Raw genomic sequence first — 20,361 nt, 5'->3', positions numbered from 1 at the left:
GCCTTGTGTTCATATCTCAATGTCAGCAAAGGCTTGCTCTGTCTCTGATATTTGACTTTTCTGTGTCACTGAATTAATAAACAGTTCATCAGCGTTTGACTCTTTGATTGACATTTCATCTTCACTCACTGTGTGTACTGTTTTTCCACAGTAAGATTTGCACACTTTTGATAAGTGATTCCATTTTTGTGAGGATTGAAAATATGCTTGGCCTATCATGAGGGTGTCTGTGTATGTTAAAAGCAACATTTTGCAACATATGGTGTGACTAGTGGAAAGGCTGTGGCTGGCCTTGGGTGTAGGCAGCTATCATGAATTGTTGGGGGCACATACAGAACGTAGGGTAGATAACAGGAACCAGGTGTGTGATAACTGTATCGAGTGCATGAGCGCATAGATATTCTACACAACTACAACGACTGACCGCTGAAGCGCCTAGGGGGCTGGGACCAGCTTGTGCGCCAACAATCAACGATAGGCTGGGTGAGTTTAAACCACGCCCAGTCTCTACTCTGTGACAGGCCGGCTCGGAAGCAAGAACTACTTCTGTCTGAGTATATTATAATATCTTTGTCAGGAACAAGTCAGTTCTCTGTTCTACCCTGCGTGGTGTTTCAGCGAACCCGTATATACAAATATTGCATTTACTACTTATTGCTTAGCTAATAAAAAGTACATAGTATACAATCAGTGACTCAATGTCATATTTATCCTGATACCAGATTCGATTGACGCAACCCTTAACATTTTCCACATTTAGTACACTGTTTTCCTTTAGCTGGGCAATTTCCTTGTTCGCCATGCATTTTGTATCCACAATATCCACATGTTTTGGGGCGTTTTGAGTCTGTGTCGCAAAATGTGCTCTCTGTGCACCAGAGGTGTGCTGTGACTGCACACTGCTTGTTCACGTGATGCGCACGTGCTGCCTCGCAAAATGTTTTTCATCTGAGCCTGTGCTAGCTCGTGAGATCTGGCTATGTCGATAGCTTTGTCCAGTGTTACCTCAACATTAGCTCCACATGCTGTTTGTACTTACTCTATGCATCGGGTAAGTTTGTAGACTCCCAGTCCATTCGAGGTGAAGGAACTCCAGAAAAATCAATCTTTTAAGACCTTTTACTCTGACACTGTCACGTTCTGACCTTAGTTCCTTTGTTTTGTCTTTGTTTTAGTATGGTCAGGGCGTGAGTTGGGGTGGGCAGTCTCTTCTTTTTTTCTATAATTTGGGATTTCTGTGTTTGGCCTGGTATGGTTCTCAATCAGAGGCAGCTGTCAATCGATGTCCCTGATTGAGAACCATACTTAGGTAGCCTGGTTTCACCTTTGAGATGTGGGTGATTTATTTTCTGTTCTGTGTTTTGTGTATTCATATTTCGTTTAGTTCGTTGACGCTTTATTTGCTTTGTTCTTTAGTGTTCTGAGTTAAAGACAACCGTTACAGAACCACCCACCACAAACGGACCAAGCAGCGTGGTACCCAGGAGCAGTGGGTTCAAGACTCCTTGACTTGGGAGGAGATCTTGGAAGGCAAGGGACCCTGGGTACAGCCGGGAGAATATCGCCGCCCCAAGGCAGAGCTGGAGGCAGCGAAAGCCGAGAGGTGGCATTATGAGAAGCTAGCAAGGCAGCGCGGCTGGGACGAGAGGCAGCCCCAATGTATTGGGGCGGGGGCACACAGGGAGTGTGGCGAAGTCAGGTAGGAGACCTGCGCCAACTCCCCGTGCTTACCGTGGAGAGAGGTGGACCGGGCAGGCACCGTGTTATGCCGGGAGGCGCACGGTGTCCCCAGTGCGCAGGCATAGCCCGGTGCGTTACATCGCAGCGCCTCGTATCGGCCGGGACTAGAGTGGGCATCGAGCCAGGTGCCATGAAGCCGGCTCAGCGCATTTGGTCTCCAGTGCGTCTCCTCGGGCCGGGGTACATGGCACCAGCCCTACGCATGGTGTCCCCGGTTCGCCAGCACAGCCCAGTGCGGTCTATTCCACCTCGCCGCACTGGCCTGGCTACGGGGAGTATCCAGCCAGGTAGGGTTGTGCAGGCTCAATGCTCGATACCTCCAGTGCGCCTCCACGGTCCGGTCTATCCGGTGCCTCTTCCACGCACCAGGCCTCCGGTGGCAGCCTCCCGCACCAGGCTGGCTCTCCGTCTCCTCCCTACAGGTGCTCCCGCCTGTCCAGAGCTGCCAGAGTCGCCCGTCTGTCCTGAGCTGCCAGAGTCGCCCGTCTGTCCTGAGCTGCCAGAGTCGCCCGTCTGTCCTGAGCTGCCAGAGTCGCCCGTCTGTCCTGAGCTGCCAGAGTCGCCCGTCTGTCCTGAGCTGCCAGAGTCGCCCGTCTGTCCTGAGCTGCCAGAGTCGCCCGTCTGTCCTGAGCTGCCAGAGCCGCCCGTCTGTCAGGAGCTGCCAGAGCCGCCCGTCTGTCAGGAGCTGCCAGAGCCGCCCGTCTGTCAGGAGCTGCCAGAGCCGCCCGTCTGTCAGGAGCTGCCAGAGCCGCCCGTCTGTCAGGAGCTGCCAGAGCCGCCGGTCAGTCAGGAGCTGCCAGAGCCGCCGGTCTGTCCTGAGCTGCCAGAGCCGCCCGTCAGACAGGAGCTGCCAGAGCCGCCCATCAGTCAGGAGCTGCCAGAGCCGCCGGTCAGTCGCCGGTCAGAATCGCCGGTCAGTCAGGAGCTGCCAGAGCCGCTTGTCAGTCAGGAGCTGCTGGAATCAAGCGTCACTCCGGCGCTGCCGGAATCGCCTTTCACTCCGGAGCTGCCTCTCGTCCCTACAGGTGCTCCCGTCTGTCCTGAGCTGCCAGAGTCTCCCGTCTGTCCTGTACTGCCAGAGTCTCCCGTCTGTCCTGAGCTGCCAGAGTCACCCGTCTGTCCTGAGCTGCCAGAGCCGCCCGCCAGTTGCCAGAGCGGGGTGGGCAGTCTCTTCTTTTTTCTATGATTTGGGATTTCTGTGTTTGGCCTGGTATGGTTCTCAATCAGAGGCAGCTGTCAATCGTTGTCCCTGATTGAGAACCATACGTAGGTAGCCTGGTTTCTCCTTTGAGTTGTGGGTGATTATTTTCTGTTCTGTGTTTTGTGTATTCACAGTACAGGACTATTTCGTTTAGTTCGTTGTCGCTTTATTGTTTTGTTCTTTAGTGTTCTGAGTTATAATAAATATCATGAACACTTACCACGCTGCCCATTGGTCCTCCGATCCTTCCTACTACTCCTCCTCGTCAAAGGGGAGGAAGACAACCGTTACAGACACCATGTCTTGTTTTGCACAATTTGTACAAAATAATAAAATGCAGTACTTACAGTATATTTCTTAACGTAGCTCATTATTAGCTAGCTATAACTGGCATGTTCACGTATCGCCAACCAGGATCAAACTGACCATGACCTAACCATTTGGGTGGTCTTAACCAATCATAGCACAGTATGATATGGAGGTAAAATGCATTGAATTACAATTCAGTATGTTTACACATATGAATATTAAAGGGAAGCGAAACTAATGCGTGATAGTGAGAAGAGAGTTTTTCCACTCGATCTGTCCAACTTATCACCTTATTGCCTCTAAAATATAAATTAAACACTATAAAGAGTTTATATAATGTGTCATTACATACCTATTTGAAGGTTTGTGTCGAATTTGAATCAGGTTTTTAGGGTGGTGCTAAAGTGATCTTAGAAGTAAACAGCGGCTTTGAGAATGATGATGGCATGCAATGATGATGAAAAAAAATTACTAGGTACCCCCACCTTACCCCCGTCACTGTCCATTTCTTGTTTTTAAAGGATTATAGACTTGCTACACCTGGTGGAGAGAGATTGTAAGACAGAAATAGTTGCTTTATGCGTGCTGTACGTTACGACATGACACGTCAAGATGTAACGGAGGGTCAGTTTTTTCAACTTTTCTCCAATACTATAGAGCCATTACCATGTCGATCAACGCTTGAATAGAAACCTAGTTCACACCCCCGATTTTGACACAGTCGCTACAGTCCCATTAGTTTTCTTTGTAGCTTCGTTTGAATGTTGCGGTTGCGCACATTTGTAAGGAATGGGTGAGTTTACATTACCCATTATTTTGAATTATATAATTTATAAAATAGCCCATAAGCTTAGTTTAACTGTTGTACCCCATCAGAACACAAAATATAAGCTTGTTTTACTGTCGATGATTTAGAGTTTATGAGAATGCATATTAATTTATTGAATATAATACGTGTTTAGCCATGTCCACTAGTCTAGGTACGACAAAACAAGGGCCTGTAGGACCTGTCTAGTTGATTGTGTTGTTAAGAAGGCAGAGCAGCGTTTTTTTATGGACTGACTTCTCCCCATTTTAGCTAATAGATAACGTACACATTAATTATAATCTGGGATACCACCAGTATTGGTAGTTACCCAGTCAGTGAGGTATATCTGTAAACTCAACCAAGTTAACACAGATGGTACACTTTTTGGGGGCAAGTGCTAGCAAAAACAGTAGGCAGGTTTCCATTGACCCAGGTTTTTTCGATTTAAGCAATGTGGCAAAAAAAATCATTGCGACTTTTTTTTTTTTGTTAGAATTTTACCCCTTTTTCTCCCCAATTTCGTGGTATCCAATTGTTGTAGTAGTTGTAGTAGTATCTTGTCTCATTGCTACAACTCCCGTACGGGCTCGGGAGAGACGAAGGCTGAATGTCATGCGTCCTCCGATACACAACCCAACCAGCCGTACTGCTTCTTAACACAGCGCGCATCCAACCTGGAAGCCAGCCGCACCAATGTGTCGGAGGCTACACTGTGCCCCTGGCAACCTTGGCTAGCGCGCACTGCGCCCAACCCGCCACAGGAGTCGCTGGTGCGCGATGAGACAAGGAGATCCCTACCGACCAATCCCTCCCTAACCCGGACGACGCTAGGCCAATTGTGCGTCGCCCCACGGACCTCCCGGTCGCAGCCGGTTACGACAGAGCCTGGGCGCGAACCCAGGGACTCTGATGACACAGCTGGCGCTGTATGCAGTACAGCGCCCTTAACCACTGCACCACCCGGGAGGCCAATCATTGCGATTGAATGAAAACGGCAGATGTAAGATACATTTTCTAAAGATCAACCAACATTTCAATCGTTCGGCAGGGATGGATTTTCTTTTGTCGAATTTCCTTTATTGTGAAAATTGATGATGAAAACAGTGTTTTCAAAATGTATAATTTAGAAGATGCGGGGCAAGTGATGGCATCACGAAAATGCCTACTGCTTGCAAAATCTATTTATTCAACTATAAAAAAGTATGTTTCTTTGCAGGACAAGGATTGTCCTAACTTTCAAGAATGACAGCAATTTTAAATGTCACCATCATATTGTTTCAGCATTAGTACATGAGTTCAAGCTTCACCATGTCACAGACTCTGGCGATAAGTAGGCCTAGGCACATGAGAATTACACGGAACCCAAACCGGCTGCGCGCGTGTGCTGTCGTGCATAAATTTATTTTGTCCCCCTACACCAAATGCAATCACGACAGAATAAAATATCAAAACAAACTCTGAACCAATGACATTAATTTGGGGACAGGTTGAAAAGCGTTAAACATGTATGGCAATTTAGCTAGTTAGCTTGCACTTACTAGCCAATTTGTCCTATTTCGCTAGCTTGCTGTTGCTAGCTAATTTGTCCTGGGATATAAACATTGAGTTGTTATTTTGAAATGTTACATGAAATGCACAAGGTCCTCTACTACGACAATTAATCCATATATAAAACAGCCAATCGAATCGTTTCTAGTCATCTCTCCTCCTTCCAGGCTTTTTCATCTTTGAATGGTGTTCGGCATCTGAACTTTCATAGTATTACCATGACCACCGGCAAAACAGTCCGTCTTTCAATCACCCACGTGGGTTTAACCAATGAGGAGATGGCACGTGGGTACCTGCTTCTATAAACCAGTGAGGAGATGGGAGAGACAGGACTTTCAGCGCGATCTGCATCAGAAATAGAAAGGAGTTCTATTTTAGCCCTTGGCATCGCAGATGCTCGTTGGCATGCGCGAGCAGTGTGGGTGCAATAATTGAATAGCATGGATTTCCAAATGTATTTTGTGACGCTCGCGCATGCGACGTGTCCGGTCTGGTCAGCATGTTAGCCCTTGGCATCGCAGATGCTCGTTGGCGCGCAATAATTGAATAACATGGATTTCTACATTTATTTTGCAATGCTTGCGCACGCAACGTGTCCGGTCTAGTCAGCATGTTAGGATTATGACAAATATTATTCAGTTCTTGCATTCTATCCACGGGCTTTTGCGGGCTACCTGAGACATGAAACAGATAGGTGGGAATGGCATACAGGCTGTTGTCAATTTATTAATGTGCAATTTGTGAATACAGATGGCACCGGAGAAGAAGGCTGACGTTCCTATCCAATTGTGTTTTTTTGTTTGTTTCTTTGCATTGTTTGTAACTTATTTTTAAACTTATTTTGTACATAATGTTGCTGCTACCGTCTCTTATGACCAAAAATAACTTCTGGACATCAGGACTGCGATTACTCACCACAAACTGGCAGAATCATTTTTTTCCTTTAACTAGTCTGACGAGCCCGATGTGAATGATATACTGCTTTCCCGGGAACAGGCCCAGAACCCTGTCATTTGCGTGAAGAGAAGGCAGAAAAAAAGGGTCCGGAGGACGGGCTGCCTTCTGAGAATTCATAGGCAATCGAATAAACCCCCACTGCATTCCATTCTGCTAGAAAACGTGCAATCTTTGGAAAATAAAATCGATGACCTACGTGGAAGAGTAAACTACCAACGGGACATTCAAAACTGTAATATCTTATGTTTCACGGAGTCGTGGCTGAACGACGACGATATTATCAACATACAGCTGGCTGGTTATACACTGTATCGGCAGGATAGAACAGCGGCGTCTGGTAAGACAAGGGGCTGCGGCCTATGTATTTGTGTAAATAACAGCTGGTGCACGATATCTAAGGAAGTCTTGAGGTTTTGCTCGCCTGAGGTAGAGTATCTCATGATAAGCTGTAGACCACACTATCTACATAGAGAATTTTCATCTATAATTTTCATAGCTGTTTACATACCACCACAGACTGATGCTGGCACTCAGACCGCAATCAATGTATTCCGCCATAAGCAAACAGGAAAACGCTCACCCAGAGGCGGCACTCCAAGTGGCCGGGAACTTTAATGCAGGGAAACTTAAATCAGTCTTACCAAATTTCTATAAGAATGTTAAATGTGCAACCAGAGGGAAAAAAACTCTGGACCACCTTTACTCCACACACAGAGACACGTACCAAGCTCTACCTCACCCTCAATTTGGCAAATCTGACAATAATTATATCCTCCTGATTCCTGCTTACAAGCCAAATTAAAGCAGGAAGCACCAGTGACTCGATCAATAAAAAAAAGTGGTCAGATGAAGCAGATGCTAAGCTACAGGACTGTTTTTCTAGCACAGACTGGAATATTTTCCGGGATTCCTCCGATGACATTGAGGAGTACACCACATCAGTCATTGGCTTCATCATTAAGTGCATCGGTGACGTCTTCCCCACGACTAATACAATTTTATTTGATTTTGACTAAATGGGTCATATAAACACTTCGACCACTTCATTTTATTTTGACATTCTATGTATTTTGTTAAAAGTTGTGACGTCATTACGTCCAGCTTTTTATTTTACCTTTGTTTAACTAGGCAAGTCATTTAAGAACAAATTCTTAATTACAATGACAGCCTACCCCAACCAAACCTGGACGACGCTGGGCCAATTGTGCGCCGCCCTATGACACTCCCAATCACGGCCGGATGTGATATAGCCTGGATTCAAACCAGGGACTGTAGTGACGCCTCTTGCACTGCATATATAGTACATTAGCCATCCTGACAACCTGACCCTAATTGTATAGCTTCTGGAAGCAGAATCCAAGTGAGAGGATAAACCCACAAGTACAATACAGAGTATGTGTAATATCTGCATGAGTACAATGTAATTAATAGGGGTTACACAGGATTTATCTATTTATAATTAAGTGTATCTTGACGTGTACTTACTTGAAGTGTACCTACAAAGTACGTTAACCATTCTGACAATCTAATCATCAGCTTCTGAAAGTGCCATCCAAGTGAGAAAATAAACAGTGATACACAGAGTACATACCTGCATAAGTACAAGGTTTTTGCTAGATGTTACACATGATTTTGCTATTTAAAGTGAAGTGTAACTTTATAGTTACCTAAAAGCAGTTTCTATATAATTTCTTATTACTCATTACCAAGTGAAAATATATTAAAAAGAAATGCTACTACATTAGTCAACTTTATTGCAACATATAAAAGACCTTACATATCTTACAAAACAATAAGGATTTGTATTGTTAGATTAATAATTAGATTCAACAAAGATACAGGCCTACTCAATAACATATAAATAACTATTCTAGTGATGGTTCAGATCTGTAGCCTATAGTATGGTGAGTAGCCTATAGATAGCTATCTAATTTAGAACACCAACAAGCTCCCATCTCTTAACACTTTAGAATTGGCAATTTCCCCAATCACAGCCGTCAACCTTATTGGGCTCATCATCCCAACTCCAACTTCAGAATTTCTTTATGCTCCTCTCACCTCCATGATCCCGTCACGAGGTATCTTGCCCTTACTCCTTAGAACTCTCTACCGCCAAAATGCTGCTGGTGTTGGAAACTATGTTGCTCTCCTCAAACTTCCTTTTCTTCATCTCCGCCTCCATAGACCTCTCCCGCTTGTACTCCAAATTTGCTTTGCTTTCTTCTCTATCACCATCTCTGACCCAGTCACAGTACAGCCATGCCGAACCGCAGCCACACCGATTAAAAGTTTGATTGTTTGCTTATTCCCTTCCAATCGAATTGCAGTCTCTCTCCGCTCTTCCTCTACTGACATCGTCACCAGCATAGCACCCCCAAACCATCACACCTCTTATTGGTGTCCTTTAGTAGGGGTTTCTTTGCAGAAATTTGACCATGAAGGTCTGATTCACGCAGTCTCCTCTGAACAATTTATGTTGAGATGTGTCTTACTTGAACTCTGAAGCATTTATTTAGCAATTTCTGAAGCTGGTAACTCTAAGGATCTTATCCTCCACAGCAGGTAACTCGGTCTTCCTTTCCTGTGGCGGTCCTCATGAGAGCCAGTTTCATCATAGCTCTTGCTGGTTTTTGTGACTGCACTGTGACTGAAGAAACTTTAAAAGATCTTGAAATGTTCCAGATAGACTGACCTTCATGTCTTAAAGTAATGATGTTGTTTCTCTTTGCTTATTTGAGCTGTTCTTGCCATAATATGGACTTCTATTCTGTATACCAACCCTACCTTGTCGCAACACAATCCTCCAACACATTAAGAAGGAAAGAAATTCCACAAATTAACTTTTAACAAGGGACACCTTTTAATTGAAATGCATTCCAGGTGACTACCTCATGAAGCTGGTTGAGAGAATACCTTTCACAGCTTTGCACACTATTGGCAAAGGGTGGCTACGTTGAAGAATCTCAAATATATTTAGATTTGTTTTACACTTTTTTGGTTACTACATAATTCCATATGTTATTTCATAGTTTTGAACTTGTCACTATTATTGTACAATAAAGAAAATACAAATAAAACCCTGGAATGAGTATGTGTCCAAACTTGACATGTAAATGTTTTATAAATCATTAGGCCTTCTCTGAAGGCCCTCAGTGTTCCCACTGCCTGGAGATATCAGGAGTCTTCTAGCTACAGAATGAAGCACACTGAGTTAATTGTATTAGCAATTTATAGTTGAGTTAAGGTGCATTTTTCTTAAATAACCTTTTGTTTTAGATTAGCTCATCAATTACTGATCGTTTAAATCTAGTCATTTTTTTATGAACCTATTATCTCCTGGAGGACTACAAAGTACAGGAATGGGGGACACACATCTTTTACTCAGGATTTAATCAAGAGGATTAAACAAACCCTTAGTAAGGAACTCAAAACGGGTCCTCAACTTGGAATCCTACGGGGGGGAAAAATCCAACAGAAGACTGCAAGATGGTACTAAATCCACTCATAAGCCAAAAGAGTCCACACAGAACTGTGTCTCCCTGTCTTCCCCTACCGCAGCTGAATGTTGTGGTGTTGACCTCAGCAATTTAATAACATTGCCCAAATGCCGAGCCATCCAAGCCCACTCCACTCGCCAGTCCCCACTTCATTTGCCAGTCACCTGGCAATTTTGTTGTTTTTAATACTCGATCCCTGAACAACTAAGCCCTACTCATCAGTGACATTGTGGACAAATGTATTGATGTTCTGTGCCTAATAGACATGCAACCACCCAATTGCTATTACCTGCTTAACCAAGCAACTGTCTGTTTACCTTGACAAACCTCATGCTGTGGGTCGTAGGTGGGCTTGCTGTCCTTCATCGGTTTGACTTGAAGATCAAAGTCACACCTGTATTGCAGGTAACATTTCAATGCATAGCCTGTACATTATCTGGCCCTCAATAAATGTTTATAGTACCAATTTACCAGCCACCTAAAACCTCTAGTCTTCCTCTCTGAGTTAGCTGAGTGCCTAACATCGGTCTGCTCCTTGTGTCCTGCCACACAATTGCTAGGGGACTTTAACATTCATGTGGACTGATGGATGTGCTTTTGACAGAAACTTTATGGCCCTGTTGAATTGCTTCAACTTCACACAGCATGTCAACTACCCCACCAATGTACTTTCCCTTGTGTGCACAACTGCCACGGCTCCCTCCAACCTCTCAGGTCTGGAAATACCCATCTGACCATCTGACCACAAGGCCATACTGTTCAGTGTGTCCGCCCCCATGCCCAAGCCTACCAACAAGTGCACAATTTCCTACAGAAATAGCAAAAAGGATCCCCACTGCTGACCTAATGGATCTACTGCAATCACATGACACCACTGACCCTAATGTATCCTCAGTGACTGACCTGCTGGCTCATTACAACAGTGAGCAAGCTCTCCTCCCACCTGGATGTTCTGGCCCCCCTTAAAATAAGGGTGGTCTCCAACATCCCAATGCCAGGGTACACTCCTTCCATGAAAGCCAAAGGATGACAACTAGAACAGCGCTACAAACAGACAGGGCTCATCGTCCATAAGGAGGCCTACAAAAAAAAAACACGTACACAAGGACTCAATTGCCACAATAAAATCTGCCTATTTCTCCAACATCATAAGACATGAACAAGGAAACCCAATACTGCTCTTCTCAACCAACAACAAACTTCTCCGCCCACTGGACAAACCCTCTATCACAATCAACACCGACCTCTGACAGTTTTCTGGCCTCCTTTCAAAACAAAGTGAAGGCCATCTACCAATAGCTGCAACAGTCTCACCCTTCATCTGCCCCCCACCCCCCAGGACTACCTGACTCACCACCTGAGAACAGACTTAAAGTACATGTTTCACTATAACCCCCCCCCCCTAAAAAACAATGAGTAGTGCATATATATGTATGAATCTGTTATGTCACTTATATTTTCAATCTGACATTGTGAATTGGGGATATAAATCGATTATATACTTCTGGGCTGCACGTGCACCATTAAAATATGAACTAGAACGTTGTCCATGCTTGACGAAGATTCAGGTGAATACTTTTGGAACGATGTGCTTATGGAATACTTTTTGACTGCACTAGATTGCAGTGTGTGAGTGGGTTTCTTCTGACAATGAACTACCTGACTATAGCCATATTGTTTTGAACCTAGAAGAAGACCTATAGACAGGAGTAGATGGAGTCAGCCGACGTTGGCTAACGCAATATCTAGTTTGTAACTTAGCCATACTTCTCTGACCGAGTGAGTGTCTGATTACTGCCTAGTTGGTTAGCTAGCTAAGTGTAAAACGCAGTTATCAGCTGCTGCTGCTGGACCTTTGTCAGCACCACCGGAGAATGAGCCCGCCGCTAATGTTATAGAGAATGGGTCTGGGGTTACAGTCGAGACTGAGAGGGAAAAGAGCCTAAGGCATTATAGGTTTACCGGGGAAGTTAATATTTTAATTGAAGATGACACTAATTGTAGACAATGTTCAAATATAGGTGAACAATTTGTCATGAATGGTTGTACTAAAAAGTGGAATGAGGCCAATAATGATCATATTTGACAACACAACTGCTTAGCTAACTTGATAACTGAGCCCCACCACCTCAGCACAACCTTCTTAAAATAACTATTTGTTATCACATAGGGCCATTTTTTGCTCTAGGTTGCAGGAAATAGCCGTTACAGGTGTTAAAAACGTTGAGTTCGGACAAAAAGAGCCGTTCAAAAAATAAAAAGTAGTTTGTTCGCAAAAGAACCCATCGCTAGTCTTTATATTCTGCATTTTCTTCTCTACTCCGTCAGGCATTCTAAATGCAAGTTGAGTGATTTAAAAGTGCAGGACATTTTCCTGTAAGTGGGCTTCCAACAGAGATTGGATATCACATTACAAACCAGCATATAATGTGACACTAAGAAATATTCAAATAAGGCTTCAAACCCTTATAACTCAAAGGAAGTAAACTGAAAGAGAAATGTACTCTGCTGTAGTTGATTGTTAATTCCAAACACAGAAAAGTGTAAAATAGGGATATGATAAAAATAAAAACAATTCTACTGAAGAGGAAAATGGCCATTGGAGTTAAATTTAAGCAACTCTGAGAGTTGGATATTTACACAATTGTGTGGTTTTAACTCCAAAAATAACACCATGACCAGAGTAGTTTTAACACAAAACGAGGGTGGGACCATAGTGTTACATTTGACACCATTTGAGGTAAATTAACTTGTGATTTGACTGTGTGCAATGAAGTGTTTAAATAGAAAAGTAAAAAAATAAAAAAATACATTCATTACACACGCTTATGATAAGCAATGATAAGAGTCATGACATGATAGACTATGACAAGAATCGGCTTTAATTTGTGCAAGTAAATAGAGCAAAGATTGCAACATGGTATACTGCATTTACAATGTACTGTAACTTACAACACTCTGGTCTGCACGCTTAAACACACTATGCACAATACACCACATACCATTGACTTTACAGGAACTGCTCTACAGTATCAGGAATTTTCTCAAGATCGCAGTATCAGTTCCCGACATGAGGTGACACCCACATCCTCCCTTGTACATCCTCTCTATGAGTCTGCTTTGTGTGTCCCCTGTCCTTATCATTAGCTCCATTTCACTCCTATTAGTCCAGACCCACTGGTGATTTGGTAGAGAAGTCTTGAAATACCCCCTGCAATGTCAAAAAAGTACATCCTGTCTAGAGCTCAGTGGCTCCTGCCTTCCTCCAGGTCGCCCATAGAGGGATTGAAGCACACGTCCAGTTTGCGACGGAGACGGGCCTTGAGCATCAAGCGGCGTTTCACACTGGTTGAGGTGGACTCTTGGTACTTGAGCTTGGCATAGTAGTCTGAGAACTTGTTGAAGAGGAGAGAGATGGGCATGCCATTGAGAATGATGCCGAAGAAGATGCAGGAGAATGCCACCACGCGGCCAGGAAGGGATACGGGCACCACGTCCCCATAACCCACTTGGGAGATGCTCACCTGTAATGCAGGGTTAGAGGGACACACTCTCAGAGCTTGCCTTCCTCTGTCGTTGTCAACATGTTTTATGTTAATAATGACACTATGGTTATAACAGTAGTATGTAGTGAAGATAGTGTGGAAGGAAGTCTCAAGATTGAAGCATTAACATTATTGTCATTTACCTTGGTTGTGTTATTTGATATCTTGTTTTAACCTTTTGTTTTGTCCCTTAGAGGTAATGGTAAAATTAAACTTGTCCCTGAAAAATTACTGTTAGCATATAGGAGGTGGAAATGGTATGGAATGTCAGACTCAATACAATAGAGACTAAGGAAGTGAATGTAAAAATTGGGAAGTTGCACAATTGTGTAATACATATCAAATGATCCATGAGGATCTGCAACAAAATACTGCCCTTCAACTTTCCCCACAAGTCCAAAATGCCGTGACAAGAACTGTATAATTGCAATTCAGTTTGTATTTCACATGTACTAGGATTACATCAGAGAGTACTAATCCTTTAAGTATTTAATCTGAATCTAAACTTGATATACATTGGGCCGCACACAAACATGATATGCTTCTCTGTTGTCAAACCAGAAATGCTGGTTTGAAATTAGTTCTCATGGGTTTTATGTAGGGGGAAGAGATGATTAGGGGAGGAAATAACATCCCTACGCAATATGCCCCCTGTTGGTGTCCAATATGCCCCTTGTCATTTTATATGTCAAAAGATAATTGGGGGAGGAAATAACACCCCTATGCTGAGTATGTAACTACAGAGGTTATTGGTTATTTCTCAACCATATGAAAAACAGTATTTATGTTGTACTGTTCAAACAATATATTTTAAGGTTAGATGTAGCATCAAGGACAAAGTCAAGTAAGTCAACCAAAAGCTACATACATAGTATAATTTACATTCAAGTCTGAGTACAAGTTTGGGTACTCACAGTCGCCCACCACCAGGTATCAGGAATACTCCTGAATGGAGAGCCTTCGACATCCCGTTCTACCGAATGCAGGAGGGCAGAGAACATGAAAATGCCCATGGCGATGAAGAGGAAAAGGCAACACACCTGCTGGTAGCACTGGCGCAGGGTGAACCCAAACGCCCTCATGCCGGTGGAGTGACGGGCCAGCTTCAGGATGCGAAAGATGCGCATCAGCTTGACAACTTTGAGCACTTTGCTGACCTTGCTGACATGAGCCAGGGTTTTGAGATCTTCCTGGGCACTGAGGTCCTCCACGTTGGCAAATGCTTCAAATATCAGCTGGATAAAGTAGGGCATGACGGCGACCAGGTCCACCAAATTCAGGGAGCTTTTGACAAAGTGCTTTATGTCACAAGTCGTAACAAGCCGCATGAAGTACTCGATTGTGAAGAAGAGAATAGAGAAAATCTCTACCCATTCCAGGTAGGTCTTGCCAGAGAGGGTGTGGGACCTCAGTTCCTTCACAGTGTTGAGGGTCATAGCCACGATGGAGATGAGCACCAGGAGGCTAGAGAAAACTGCAAAGGATTTGGCCGACAGCGAGGAGTAAGGGTTTTCCATCAGGTCCCAGAGGTCTTTGCGAATTCCACCCAGGAACATGGTCTTGTAACCTTCCTCATTATGCTTTATCTCGATCTCCGCTAAGAGTTCCTTTTCCACCTTCAGATTGTCCCGGAGTTCATCCACCTTCTCCTCAAACAGGATGCGGCAACAGCGCTGGGTGTCATTCCAGCTCAGGCCCCAGTACTGCATCTCCTCCTCGAAGTTGATAGGGCACAGTTCCTGCATCACCCACAGAACGCCACTGCTGTAGAAATGAAAGATGTAGTAAAAGAAAGTTGGGTCGCGATCGAAGAAGAACTCGTTGCTGAGCACCGAGTAGTCATCGCACAGAGTGAGCTGTTTGACGCGGTCTGTGCACAGGGCCAAGGAGCCTATCCGTGTGCGAGGGAATCTGACGGCCATCTTCTTGGGAATGTGAAAGACTTTTCCCCCTACGTTGATGTTAATGTTCTGTTGTGGTCTCAACGTCTCTTTTTGGTGTCTTGGGATCTGGCCCGCAGGAGCAGGGCTGTCCAGGTGTTCCAAAGAGTTCCATGGCTTAACAGAACTGCCCTGGGAGAAATAGAAGGCCTTTTCTTTCTCAATGGACTGTGAGAAACTGGCTCCCAGCACATTGATGGTAGAGCGTCGCTCTTTCAGCTTAGTCTTTAGCTGAGCACTATTAGCATCCATGATGCACTTTCAAGACACTTTTGTTAGGTTTTCTGTGAGTGCTGGCTGTTAATTGTGCATAGAAACCAACCAGTCCCAAATGGGATAACAATAGCGCACAAGAATATTAGAAAATCAACCAGGGTGCAGTCTTCATCAGACGTTAACAGAAGAACAAGGGAGGAAACACTGCCGGAAAAACAGCTCCATCGGCTCAGTGCACCGTGCCGAGCCACCTGAAGCGTCTTATAAAAATCATCTAGGCCCAGTTATCCCATTCAGTGGCATTACTTCGTGCAGTACTTCTCAGTTGTGGTCCTGTAAGTCCAAAGGGCAACAAGGGGAAGAACAAAGCCTCGTTTTCTTCTCCTGATGAGGACCGTTATGTGGGGAAGAAGAGTAAAAGTCATTTGAGCAGAAGATCCATGAGGCTCTGATCTAATCTCATTGCTGCCCTTCCTCTTTCTTAAAGCAGTTATAAATAGGAGGGACAGGGGGAGATTAGTGCACACGTTCATGTGGAGATTTTGAACTTGGAAGAGGACGCTGGCTTCAACACTTGCACAAGGCTGTCACTAACACTTTGTCAACTGCTCTTTCTAAAGAAACGTGGTTTCCATCCAGAACCAACCCATGTCGTCTCTACTTCCTAGACACTTCATGTTGATCCAAAAGTGGTTAGGGTTAAGCAATTTGGTAGTGAGAAGATAAGTTTGTCTGTTTCCACAGAAATTGTCATTAGAAACTCATTACAGGTCATAAAATACACATGTACAGAACATGGTAGATGCCAGATCCACTTTGCCCTCTGATTAGGCTAAGGAGGAATGTGCCTTCTTGCTGAAACATATCAATTTCTTTCAGATCTACACAAGTTCTTAGTGTAGGAACTAGGAGTTGTATCTGAACAGGGCCAGTCAGATCCCAGAGCCTAGTGTAGGGGCTAGGGGTTGTGTCTGAACGGGGCCACAAGTCATTTCTCTTAGACTCACTGTATTGTTCTCTCACCGATTACGTTTCACATCCTGAACCAGTTAACCAATCTTCCTCAAACAATGGCCGATGAATTTTCTTTGTTCAGATTTGAATTATGGAAATCGTATAATAATCTGCTCTAATTTAATTCTTACTGGGAACATTGTAGTAGACAGTTTCCGTTTGTGGCTAGATGAAGGGCAGAATGTAGCCATAGATAGCATAGCAGTCATTGGTGCCAATTTGTTACTTGTTTATTATTTCACCTTTATTTATACAGGTAAATCAATTAAGAACAATGAGGTCAATAATTCATTCAATCATTCAGTAATCCCCGCCACCGTAATCCACTCTACTGGACCTGATTGTGCATCATCAGAAAACTACTTAACCTGGATACCCTTTCGCCTCAGAAGACTTGAGGTCAAAAGTCCAACAGTCACCTAAGGCTATACATTTAGAAGACAGCCATGCACAAAGTGGCTTAACTATGGTAATGTTTGACAGGTTGATGTTCAACTGTCCTGTGATAATAAAAGTATTACTCTAAGTGATAGCTTTACAATGCTTCTGTATCTTGTTTCCGACGACATCTATCACAATAGTAAACCAAAGCTGCTTTATTACCTTGATCTGAACTAATAAGGAAGTAAGGGAATTAAGGCGCAGCTCTCCTCTCTGCTCATAATTCTTGTCATGTCTGATTTAAAGGCAACCACATTACTCACTGTACAAAGCAATTGCACATTCAAAATGTATCGTCATTATTGCAATTGCAGGATCAAGCCTTTTATCAATTAAGGTGATAAGATATATTATTTGCCAACTATGAAAGATAGCATATTAGTTAATGAAACCACCTCATGAATATGGAGAAAACTATTTTATTTCATTTCAATTAAATAAACTCAACTGTCAACAAGTAAAGATTAACTGAAAGACTATTCAAAAGTAACCACAAAAATGGTCAGGTTACAATAACGGCAGTCCTTCCAAAAAGAAATAGAACCTCCATTCAAAACATAAATACAGCTCACTCAGTAGTTAAGAATCTAAAGAAAAAAACAAAGAAGAATGCCTAAGATTAAACACAGGACAACAAATAATTTACAATAATCAAAAGGCAAACAATTGTTTTTCAATGAAGGCATAGCACCTGATCTAAACAACGCAGACCAGTACAAAAAATGACTCGATTACAGTGTTAAGTGAATACTCTACTTCAACGTCAGAGCCACATTCTACCCCCTTGTTGTCATTTTATATTAAAACACACCTCAACTTCAGTTGATCCCCAAACACCAGATAAGAGCAGAGATGCATGTAACTAGGAGCAGAATGTACAACCCATGTCTCTGTGTATGGCTGGTTCAGTTGTAAGGCTGGTACATTGTTTTGCATACACTATCAAATGTGGAATGATAGATACACACACAATGTATCTACATATTAGTCCAAATATGAATTACAAAACTTTCTTTGGACAGAGTAGTCAACTGAGTGCAAAGGGACATTGAGATGTCACAATGAAACTGTATGCATAAGGGATACAGTACCCCAGATAGGCAGCGGTGTCAATCTGTAGCTAAATAACTGATATGCATGAGGACCGCCAAGGCTAAGGACAATTCTAATTAAATTACAGTCAAGTCAGGAAAATCAATAGCTTGCAAAAAAATTTACAGAAAATATTGTTCAAGTCAATTGTACAAGTCATTTTCTAGCCTTCATTGAAACTGAAGTGGAAAGCCACAGTCAAGCGGGAGCACTGCTGGACACCGGTCTCTCTTACGCAAGTGGCTTGGGACACTCAGTTGCAGTCCAAGTCCAGCTTTAGCAGAGTGTCCTGAGGGAGGAGATGGCTGTATACTAAGCATATAGATCACATTCTTCACTTAAGCCCTTTAACAGAGGGCAGTCTGTCAGGTGAGGCACGGTTACGAGACACCAGGGGCCTTGGAGTCAATTAGATTACATGCATTTAATTAATCCTTTTAAATTGGGTTTCCTTAAATTAATATCAAATTATTTCATTTATTCTTCATTCCCATTGAGATCTATATCGGTTTTAACTTCTATTTAAGGGATTCTTGTTAAAACTCAACTTGATGGAATGTCATTAAAACTAATTAAAGCTTTTTATGCATATGAAACATGAATAAACATTTCTGAAACATTTCTGGGATATTTTCTGGGATATTTTATTTCAGCTTATGAAACATGTGACCAACACTTTACATATTGCGTTTATATTTTTGTTTGGTGTGTACATTTCTTTATTACAAGAAACAGAATAAGTATGCTGTCTCAATGTAGAACTAAGGCACGTGTCAAACAAGGGCCATTGGTCGAATTCGGCCCGTGACATTTCTATCTGGCCACGCAATGATTTGTATTGTAAATTCATTTTTGGCACATGAAGCGCTGCATTGCACAACAAGCCACAGCAAGTACTGCCAACGTGCTGCACTCAAAATGGTAGTGCATTGCCACACCACACACACACGAGCCAGCCAGTGCGCTGTATCATGTCACTAACGGCACTAACGGCAGTTTCGGTTCAACGGGTCAATGCTGTAGCCTTCAGAAAATGTTACCTTGGTTGTCAAAAAGTTAAGATATAAAATTCGTACAGTGCAGTCGGAAAGTATTCAGACCTTTACTTTTTCCACATTTTGTTATATTAAAGCCTTATTCTAAAATTGATTAAATAGTCCCCCCCCCCCCCACCCGCCCTCAATCTACACACAATACCCCATAATGACAAAGACAAAACTAGTTCAGAAATGTTTGCTAATTTATTAAGAACAAAAAATTGAAATATCACATTTATATAAGTATTCAGATACTTTACTCAGTACTTTGTTGAAGCACCTTTGGCAGCAAGTACAGCCTTTGAAAGTGATATGTCACTGACAGAGCTCCTCTGTGGAGATGGGTGAAACTTCCAGAAGGACTACAATCTCAGCAGCACTCCACCAATCAGGCCTTTATAGTAGTGGCCAGACAGAAGCCACTCCTCAGTAAAAGGCACATGACAGACGCTTGGAGTTTGCCAAAAGGAACCAAAAGACTCTCAGACCATGAGAAACAAGATTCTCTGGTCTGATGAAACCAAGATTGAAGTCTTTGGCCTGAATGCCAAGCGTCACGACAGTGAAGCATGGTGGTGGCAGCATCATGCTGTGGGGATGTTTTTCAGCGGCAGGGACTGAGAGACTAGTCAGGATCGAAGCAAAGATGAACAGAGCAAAGTACAGAGAGATCCTTGATTAAAACCTGCTTCAGAGCGCTCAGGACCTCAGACTGGGGGCGAAGGTTCACCTTCCAATAGAACAACGACCCTAAGCTTGAGAGGATCTGCAGAGAAGAATGGGAGAAACTCCCCAAACACAGGTGTGCCAACAAAGTACTGAGTGAAGGGTCTGAATATCTAAGTAAATGGGATCAGTTTATTTGAACTACATTTGTAAAAAAAAAAATTTAAAAAAAAAAAATTAAAAAAGAAGAAATTGAGAAAAAAAACGATTTAGTCAATTATAGAATAAGGCTGTAATGTAACAAAATGTGGAAAAAGTCAGGAGTCTGAATAATTTCCAAAGGCACTGTA

The 20,361-nt window shown here is 43.2% G+C and overlaps 1 protein-coding gene across 1 annotated transcript; it reads right to left on the bottom strand.

The window, feature by feature from the left end:
* Nucleotides 1-12,921: 12,921 nt before the first annotated feature.
* Nucleotides 12,922-19,711, bottom strand: LOC118942967 (potassium voltage-gated channel subfamily V member 2-like). The gene is made up of 2 exons (XM_090196037.1): nucleotides 14,520-19,711; nucleotides 12,922-13,584 (listed from the first exon to the last, which is right to left on the bottom strand). Exons 1-2 carry the CDS (start codon nucleotides 15,795-15,797, stop codon nucleotides 13,306-13,308), a joined length of 1,557 nt encoding a protein of 518 aa, XP_090052163.1. The 5' UTR covers nucleotides 15,798-19,711; the 3' UTR covers nucleotides 12,922-13,305.
* Nucleotides 19,712-20,361: the final 650 nt, after the last annotated feature.

Source organism: Oncorhynchus mykiss, chromosome 1, assembly GCF_057628025.1.
Source record: "Oncorhynchus mykiss isolate SJ-2025 chromosome 1, ASM5762802v1, whole genome shotgun sequence".
Lineage (NCBI taxonomy): Eukaryota > Metazoa > Chordata > Actinopteri > Salmoniformes > Salmonidae > Oncorhynchus > Oncorhynchus mykiss.
This window is presented reverse-complemented; position numbering and strand designations above follow the sequence as displayed.